The sequence below is a fragment of the Anoplophora glabripennis genome, unplaced genomic scaffold (genome assembly GCF_000390285.2).
Source record: "Anoplophora glabripennis isolate ALB-LARVAE unplaced genomic scaffold, Agla_2.0 scaffold10, whole genome shotgun sequence".
Lineage (NCBI taxonomy): Eukaryota > Metazoa > Arthropoda > Insecta > Coleoptera > Cerambycidae > Anoplophora > Anoplophora glabripennis.
Genome location: NW_019416481.1, coordinates 2,279,566 through 2,289,115, shown reverse-complemented (window position 1 = coordinate 2,289,115; position 9,550 = coordinate 2,279,566). Strand labels below are relative to the sequence as shown.

General features: G+C 32.5%; 2 protein-coding genes across 2 annotated transcripts; one reads left to right on the top strand and one right to left on the bottom strand.

Moving 5' to 3' along the window:
- Nucleotides 1-4,537: 4,537 nt before the first annotated feature.
- On the bottom strand, nt 4,538-7,186 carry LOC108903599 (U4/U6 small nuclear ribonucleoprotein Prp3). Its single transcript, XM_018705832.1, has 4 exons — nt 6,274-7,186; nt 5,950-6,193; nt 5,369-5,876; nt 4,538-5,254 (listed from the first exon to the last, which is right to left on the bottom strand). Exons 1-4 carry the CDS (start codon nt 7,123-7,125, stop codon nt 5,005-5,007), a joined length of 1,854 nt encoding a protein of 617 aa, XP_018561348.1. The 5' UTR covers nt 7,126-7,186; the 3' UTR covers nt 4,538-5,004.
- Nucleotides 7,187-8,728: 1,542 nt separating this feature from the next.
- LOC108903745 (migration and invasion enhancer 1) lies at nt 8,729-9,300 on the top strand. The gene is made up of 3 exons (XM_018706035.1): nt 8,729-8,860; nt 8,910-9,007; nt 9,055-9,300. The coding sequence occupies exons 1-3, from the start codon at nt 8,829-8,831 to the stop codon at nt 9,219-9,221; spliced, it is 297 nt and encodes a 98-aa protein (XP_018561551.1). The 5' UTR covers nt 8,729-8,828; the 3' UTR covers nt 9,222-9,300.
- Nucleotides 9,301-9,550: the final 250 nt, after the last annotated feature.

Here is a 9,550-nt window from a genome sequence, read left to right as displayed (position 1 = left end):
GGAAGCATTAGTCGACAAGATTTCATATCAAATGCAAGATGAACTTGTTGAATCGTTGAATGTTGACCGCACAACAGTTTCCAAACATTTAAATGTATTCGGTACGATTCAAAAGCAAGGAAATTAGGTGCCATACGAATTGAAGCAGAGTGATGTTAAGTAGCGATTTTTCTCGAGTGGTGGAGTAAAATAAGATTTTTGACTTTGAAGAAATTAGCAGATCGGGTAACTTTTGAGGACACATTTGTGAGGGTGTTAGGAACAACATATAAAAAGTTACCAACCGTAGAGTGTATACTTGATTGTTTATTTAACAAATTAGTTGCAAAATTCCATTGTTTTTTCCATTCCATTGTATATTTTAACAAATTCAATTTTTTTTTAAACTAATTGCGCCAATCGAAAGAACGGGAAATTTTACATGAAAATTGTATACAGGGTGTCTCATAATTAGCTGTCAACGCTGAACAGGCCGATTCTATGATCAAAACTAAGTAAAAAAGTTCATATGAACATGGGTCCGGAAATGCTTCCTAAGGGCACATTGAAGAGGGAGGAATGGAAATCATTTTTTTGCAATAACTCTCAATTGCGTTGTGATAAATGAATGAAATTTGGTATACACAGCTAAATTTTGATGAGCAATTTGATGGACTAATCCATTTATTTCCACAAGGTCCATTGGGGTGGGTACGGGGGGGCCCTTGGTACTTTGCATGTGTAACTTTTTCATCTTTGACTTTTTAACAAATTGGACAGCAAATTCCGTTTTCCCGAACTGTTTTATGTTAAAAAGGTACTCTTGTTTCAAATCGTTATCTTTAACGGTTTCTGAGAAAATCGCTCTTGAATTAATCTCACTTTGGTCAATTTCATAGTAATTTAAACAAAAAATAATAATAATAATTTTCCTTTCCTCTCTTTTCCATTTAAAGGATTAATTTTTATTTAATTTAATTTTTTATTATTTTTTTTTTATTAAAATTAGATTAAATTTAAACAAAAAATTTTTTTTTGTTTAAATTACTATGAAATTGACCAAAGTGGGATTAATTCAAGAGCGATTTTCTCAAAAAATACAAGGCTCGAAATATTCAATAATTAAAAAAAGGTAAATTTGATTTTTTAGGTCACGTTTCAAAGTCCAATAACTTTAGTTCAAAATATGATATTGCAACTTTACAGGAGCAATTTTTGAAGCTTGAAAACTGTACTTTAAGACTGTTTTATTTAACTGTTTTATTTAAAACGTTGAATTTATAATAAAAATTAAAGAAAATAAAAAAAAATATATTTTTTTTGTTCTAAAACGATGAAATTTGTTAAATAAACTTTAATAAAGTTAAAAAAAGTTTTTTTTGCTCGTTTAACCAATATATGATCTTAAAAAAGTTTAATAAAGAAAAAAAATTTTTGTTACTATAATGTATAAAATACAAAAAAATACGGTTTTCTCACAAGATTCAGTTTTACCTATATTTTTTCATGATAAAATTATGTAGCAGAAGTTTATCTGGTAATGTAATTCATTCTTGTGATTCGAGAATTATATTTTTGAATATTAGAAAAAAATAGAGAACATCTGCTCTCTTCTCGTCTCATTTAAAAAATATTTGTTAATTAAGAATCCCATATATTGACTTTTTGCAGAACCCTAAACATCATACCCAAATTTCTTTAAAATTTCACGAGTTGATTTCATTTTATATTTGTTCAATGATCTGAAAAATCCTAAAAGTATCAATATGAGTAAAATTGCTTTGAAAATGTAATTTTTAAATAAATTGTTTAAAAAGTCGGCCATATTGGATCAGCCATTTTGAATTTTCATTTTCTGATATTATATTCTTGTTCAAAGACCTCAAAAACGCCTATATTGTCAATTTAACTAAATTTACTTTGAAATTTGTAATTTTTAAATAATTTTTTTAAAAAGTCGGCCATATTGGATCAGCCATTTTGAATTTTTATTTTCTGATATAATATTCTTGTTCAGCGACTTTGAAAACCCCTATAATATCAATTTGATTAAAATTGCTTTGAAAATTGTCATTTTTTAATAAATTGTTTAAAAAAAGTCGGCCATATTGGATCAGCCATTTTGAATTTTTATTTTTTAACATTATATTCTTATTGAGTGACCTCGAAAACCCCAATAATATCAATTTGATGAAAATTGTTTTGAAATTTTTTAATTTATTTAAAATAATCTTTGAAAAACCATTTTTTATTGTTGAAACAATTGAATAACAATTAGCGTACAAATATAAGTTTATAACTTTTTTCTATAAGCCGTTTCAAGGTGATTGCAAAAGGTTTTATGAAAATTCAAGGCACTGCTAATTATTCCGAAATAATGCACATTTTTAAGCTACCTATACTCCAATAGAGTGAATAATTGCTTCATCGCCAAAAAAGAAAGGATTCTTTGCATCGTATTGTCACTGATGATGAAAAATGGACATGCTGTGATTATCCGAAACATAGAAAATCATGGGATTCGTCTGGTCATGCATCTACATCGACAGCAAAGTCGAATATTCATAGTTCGAATCTCATACTCTGTATCAGGTTGGACCAGCTTGGTGTTGCATACTACGAGCTGCTTCAAGTGAATGAAACCATCATTGGTAAACAAAACCTAATACAATTGATCCATTCGAGCTGCGCCTTGATGGAAAAACGGACACAATTCGAGCAACATTTTTCAACATGACAACATTCGACCACATGTTGCTCACGAAGTCAAAAAAAAAACAACAAACGCTGATGTGGGATGTTCTACCCCACCCGCCATATTCCCCAGAAATTGCTCCATCGGATTACTACTTGTTCAGATCCGTGAAACACGGCCTGGCTAAGCAGCGCTTCCAATCTTACAAAGATATGAAAAATGGTATCGATTGAGGGATTGCATCAAAAGTTGATGTGTTCTTTCGATGCGGAATCCATATGCTGCCACAAAGATGGGAAAAAGTAGTGGCTAGCAATGGACAATACTTTGAAAAATGATAATGTACAAAATTGTTCAGAATAAAGGCTTGAATTTTCAAAAATATCACTCAAAATTAATTCAGTCGTAGTATTTCTTTTTTAACTCAGTTTCTATTCAAAATAATTGTCATAATTTAGGGATCTAAAGTTCTTAAAACAGGATATAACTAAAGATTAGTTAACAAAATGATTAAACCAACAGCCACTTCCTATTCACACTGTTCTGTTGCTGACTGGCTATTTTAGCTCAGTATGACGGTTTTTAGGTCCGCAATGAAGGCACCTATTTTAATCGCAAAAATCAATAGAGGGATGAATTCTAAGCAAAAAATGCTCTATAACGTTTTTTTTCCAAAAACTAATATTTTCCGAGTTATTTGCGATTGAAAATGATGATTTTTCATCTAAAAAGTGCATGTTTTTCACCATTTTTGATAAATAATTCGAAAACCTTGCGTTTTATCGAAAAACCAATATAAAGCAAAAATAAAGCTTTTGGAATAACGATTAAATTTTTGGTAACCGAGTTATCACTCTTTAAAGGTGATTGTTTATTTTTTGGAAAGTAAAATTGAACCGTAAAATAATGGCGAAAGAACAAATTTTTCGAAGAATGTTTTTTAAAGAAAAACCTTGCGTTTTATCGAAAAACCCATATATAGCAAAAATAAAGTTTTTGAAATAACGAATCGATTCATTTTTTGTTGATTACCGTAGATGTAATAATAACCGAGTTATCACTCATTAAAGGTGATTGTTTATTTTTCGGAAAGTGAAATCGAACCTTTTACCATAAAATAATGGCGAAAGAACTAATGTTTCGAAGAAAATGAATATAACCTTTTTTAAAGTCCTTGGAAAGACCTTTAAAATGCTTTCTGAAAAAATTTCGTAGCTCAAAAACTCGCGGAGTTATGATGAAAATAAAATGGCCATCTCATTTTTTCAGAGAAAAAATCAACAATAAAATCTATGGCTGAACCATAAAAATAGGAATTAAGCGTAATCCATGTACAGTTGACTTTATTTAGGTACTAATAATAGGCTCTGCAAGTTTGACCGGTTTAGAATGCATAATTTTAAAATAGTTTGAAATAATGACAATTTTTTTTTCCTTTTTGAAATAACTCAAAAACTAAACAAGATACGTAAAAATGCAAGAGTTCAAAATTAAAGGTATTTTTTTTTATAATATTTTTGCTCACTTTCAATTTTTCTGTAGAGCAAAAATTAACTGAGATATTACGTTTTTTAGTTTGCATTTGCATGTAAGGACCACTTTCTTTGAGCCCTTAAAATCTAAAAATCTCGAAAACGAAGAGTTCACCTACCCTTCAGTTAAAGAATTAAGTGAAACCAATAAATCTGCGAATCTTGTGCCTTACATAATAAATGGTCTTGTTTTCTGTTAAACAAACTTTCTGAGACCAAGTCGCAATGTCAGAAGTGGGATATCTCGAGGAGAAAAAAATTAATGATAAACAAACGAGCAATAAAAATCCTTGAAAATAAAATTATTGTAATTATACATAAACACGTTTATTATGTTACAAACAATAAATTTATAGGAATTCTTATTAGCCATGATACTTATATTAAAAAATATGTACCGACCAAATTAATATTGGTATATTACAGGTTTCTGTACAGAAAAAACAATTATTGCATAAAATATTTTTTATGATAATATGAAATTTTCATATTAAAAAGCCTAAACATTTCTTTAGAAAATTGCTACCGCTCCTTAAAAGGCTCGTCATCGATTCATTAAGCACCTGACAAAAGGATAAACACTATTTATTTACAGCTCATTAAAATGTGTTGCTATTCACTTCGTCGAAACCCTACTTAAAATCGCCCTAAACGACACAATTGGTGGAAATTATCACAAAATAGACATCTAGTGCATAAGAAACTTACTTTCGGTAAACTTTCCAGCGTTCATTCCCTTCACATCTACATTATTTGTTATAATAGTCCAATTTGCACTGAGTTAGGCGTAAGTAACTGTTATTCAACCGTATCGTTGGCCTGTTCCAAAACGGCGCCGCTGTAAGCCAAGTCCCAGTAGTGTTCTACCCTGTGCTTCTTGAAATGCTCCCTCGCCAACCTTTCAGTCGGACATATCTTGAATTTCATCTCGCCGAAGTTCCTCTGTTTGGAAGTGCCCTCCCAGACCAAGACGCATTTGTTGGGCACTTCTTTGCCGTCCGGGTCTTTCACCACGTCTTCTTCCCATTTTATTCGGTTCAACATCAACCTGAAACGAAAGTTATAGTTTGCTTTATTAGGGGACATGCATGTTTCCTCGATTAGGGTTTGATGCAGAATAAAAAATAACTGCAAAAGTTATAACAATATTTCACAAACTCACCTTTTGTATCTTTTTTGTTGCTTTGGCCCACCTTCCACAACAACCACGCAACAATCAGGATACAAAACAACGCAACCCGTCATAAACAACTGCTTAGCATTGGTTTCCACTTTAAATTTCTTCGAAGCCAACTCGTGTAAGTCTCGGATGCGGTACACTGAAATGTGTGTTCCCAACGAGGTATCTTCTTTTATTTTCTTTATTTTCTTATCCCGCTTCTGATCTGCCGTCAACTTTCTTGCTGCGTTCGCCTCTTCGTGGGTCTTCTGTCTTTTCGCCATTTGTTCTCTCACATGAGCCTCGATCTTGGTTGGATCCTGTACAGCTTCAGTACCTAAGGCTCTCATCAAATTAGAAATTCGTAGTTTGGGTTCCGGTGGTGGTTCCAATCCCAAACGAATTTTCTCTTGTTCTTCCTTCCACATCTCTCGTCTGTTCTGTCGACGGAGTTTCTTGCGTTCCTTTTTCGTTAGAAATACGGGCATGTAAACTGGCTTGATGGGATCCGCTGGAAAAAAATTAATTATGCTACATGTGAAAGTAAGTTGTTTTTTTTTCATTTCAATTATACAATTACTTACTTGGACATCGCATTTGAGTCGGATGCTCAACTAATGTATTGATAACAGAATCCTTAATAGCGATTTTATCTCCGTCCATAGTTTCCAAATCATCTACCAAAATTACGGAATCCCACCATTCCATTTGAGGTATATCGTCACTATGGCCTTCCGATTTTGCTATAAGCGCAAGTTTGGTAGCAGAAGATATTCCAGTTTTCTTTGCTATTTGAGAGATTTCATTTTGCAATTTTTCTAACTGTGCCTAAAAGTAATCAAAACTAAAACACTGTTCATTAAATAACTTCACAATTGAGGAGAGTTTAAATATTCGTTAATACTAACCTTCATACGAAGGCGTTCTGCCAGCTGCTGGAATTTTCCAGGTTCATGGAATCTTAGAGCTCGTTTTATGCGTATTGCAGGTTTAACACCAATTCGAGGATCAATAAATCTAGTTTCGCTACTTTCTTCAGCGTGTTTGTCAGAAGTACCCTTAAATTGTTCTCGTTTAAGGGCTCTCATATTTGCTTTTAGCGTAGGAGCAACGTGGGTAAGCTGCACAGCTTTCCCCGATTTATCCACAGTTCGCCCATCCTCATCCAAAATTAATGGAGTCGGTTTGTTAGGTTGAATAGGAATTTGTATGGCGTTTGCTAATATCCCTGTCGACAGTTTACTTTTTATCTGAGCCTGCAGTTGAGCGATCTTCCTTGCCTTATCAGCATCTCCGCGATTTAATAACCCCATAGGAATGCCGTAAATACTTGGAGGTGGGATACTTAAATTGGCTATGCTCACATTGTTTTTACTTGGTGGAGGTTCATACAATTTTTTCTCTCCCGCCTCATTTTTACTTCTGGGCCTCTCAGATTCTTTGCCTTCATGTCTTGAACTATTTGTCTTTGGTCGTTTTGAATCCCTATCCCGTTCCTCATCATGAGACCTTTTTTTTGTACGATGGGACGATCTGTAATCTTCTATTAAATCGAATAATTTTTCTGCTAGTCTATAGGCTTTTTTGTTATCTAAATAGGATCCTAATTTATCAGCAGTTTTACGTTTATCATATCCACTACTTATACAGTCTACAGCTGTTCTTAATACAGAAGAATCACTTGAACCCAAAGTTTTATACACTACCTTGTCTATTGACGGTTTTAAATCGTCTATATCTCTTCTGGATAAATAAGACATGGTAAATAATGAAAATTACCTATACGAATATCATACGTTACGTTTCACAACTTTCTAGGTTAAAATTTTTGCCAGAGTTTATTTGACATTTGACAATCGACAACCTCCGTAGAATCAAGGAACACAGATTACAACAGAAGTTACGTTCGGCAAACTGTTACTGATTAGGAGTGGAGTGGATTGGGAGTTAATTCAGAATTTTTAAGAGTTCACAGAGCAAATTATAAACGAACAGTTTCAGAATCTGGAATTTGACGTTTAACAAGAGAAACAAATTTAGGTTAGATGTTTTGTGTTCAAAAGTAAAATGAATTTTCCTTTTGAAATTGTGAATTATGTTCGTGAAATATTCGATGATTCGTCCAAGGAAGAGGAAATCATTGAAAAAGTTATGAAAAAAGTTACCGATATGCCGAATATACGGTACCACATTAATTAAATGATGTATATTTGTTTTAGCAAAGCACAGAACATATACACTATAGCAAAGTTTACAGAAATAGTGTCACAGACCAATAACAGAGAAATAGTATTCTGTAAACTTTGGTTTTAGGTTAGATTACCTTTGTTACTCCGTAAATACTACCTCGAAGAGGTGGGGTATATAGAATGAGTTCTGAGTGTTCCTCTCCAACGTAAACGAACGATAAATAAATTGCTCTAGTCACTTATTTAATTGTAATAAACGAATGGGTTGAAGTGAAAAGAGTAGCGGAGTTGGATAGCCGAACGCGCCTAGAGTAATAAAAAAGTTAGCATAAGGGGTTTTCGAAAACTATGATCTGAGATCAGATGGATCACTAACAACTGTTTCAAGTTTTTGAACAGACCAAAACATGTATTTTTATAACATTTATTAAAATTGGGTAAGTTTATTGTTGTTTATCAGTCTAATTCAATTATACACTGAAAATTTGGATAGAAAAGATCAGGACATTTGATATGATCTAATTAACGCGATCCCTTTCCGAACAATTTTTAACTTCAACCGGTTTGCTTTCTGATCGACAAGATAACGATCCAATATTCATATTAATACGAACACAATTCCAAAAACTACTTTCATTGATAAGGAGGAGTGTTTAGTACGCATGTTCTTTTTTCTAATGTAGAATAGACCTATATTTCACCTTTATTGGGGAGGCGTTTGCAAACTGCGCTTGAAATTTTGGAGAAGAAACGATGGGGAAAACGACGATGGCGATAACAACTAGGCAGACTAGAAAACAACGACGACGATAACATGGCAACGGATAACGATGATGATTATGATAATGGGAAATCAGACCAGGGAGTAGGAGTACGCAATTACAATGGCAACAGTTACAAAATTTCTCAGTTAAGGAAACATTTTATTGTCTCGTTTATACTCTATCCTCTATTATATGTTTTGTGGTTTACACATCAGCCAGTGAAAAAAATAAGGTGCACTTTGATATAGTGGTATCCCCTGTTGACCTAATTCACTTTGTGTTAGGTTAAGGTGCATATTATGGAATGTGAATTGTTCAAGTTTAGAGTAATTAGAGTAGTAGAACACTTCAGGATCAGGAGCAATAGCGAGACAATTGGAAAGCAGCTGTGGTCAAATGTCAAATCAAATCAGATTTTTTATTCTATTTTGCAACATAACCTATATTTTAATATTAAATAAACGTTAATTTTAAAAAAACTAACTTTAATATGAATAAAATTTTTCCACTATGGAAGACGTGAACGTAGACGTTGAATATTGGTAGTAGTATTATTGCATATGAAATAATTAATTAACAATTATTTTTTAGTAACAAATGTGGTTATTTATACAAATACGAGGAATTAGCAAAACATATTAAGGAAAAACATCCTTCGATTAATTTAAAAGGTCGTGAGGGCCGTAGAGGTAATAAGCCCGTTTCTAACTGCATATATTCTAAAATTAATTTACAGCTTCGTTCGAGGTAACAGTTAACGGCACGTTAGTGCATTCAAAGCTCTCTACTTTAGCATATCCTGATTATGAAGATCTTTCGAAAATCATAACGGAAGCTCAAGAGGGTAAACCCATAAAGGCTCCATGTAAACAGCAACCCATTACTAGCTGTGTAGTGGCATAAATAGGTCAGTAAATATTGAATACTAATGTATGAAATGTAAGTGATCAATATATTTATTAATAAAGATTAACTATACAAGTATTTTAGTTTCCTTGTCCCTTATTCCTTTAAAATCTGCCATTTAATAAATTAGTAAAACACCTGATTTTGGTATGTAGAATTGTAACTGAAATTGTTTTCTCATGAAGATCTTGTGGACTTTGTTTGGATATTTACTTACCTTTAAATAAATTATTTTGAAATCCCCGAGTTTACCTTCGTGAATAATGTAAGTAGCGTCGCTGCCTTAGATTAGACGTCATTATTGCATTCATTTTTTTTTTTTGATG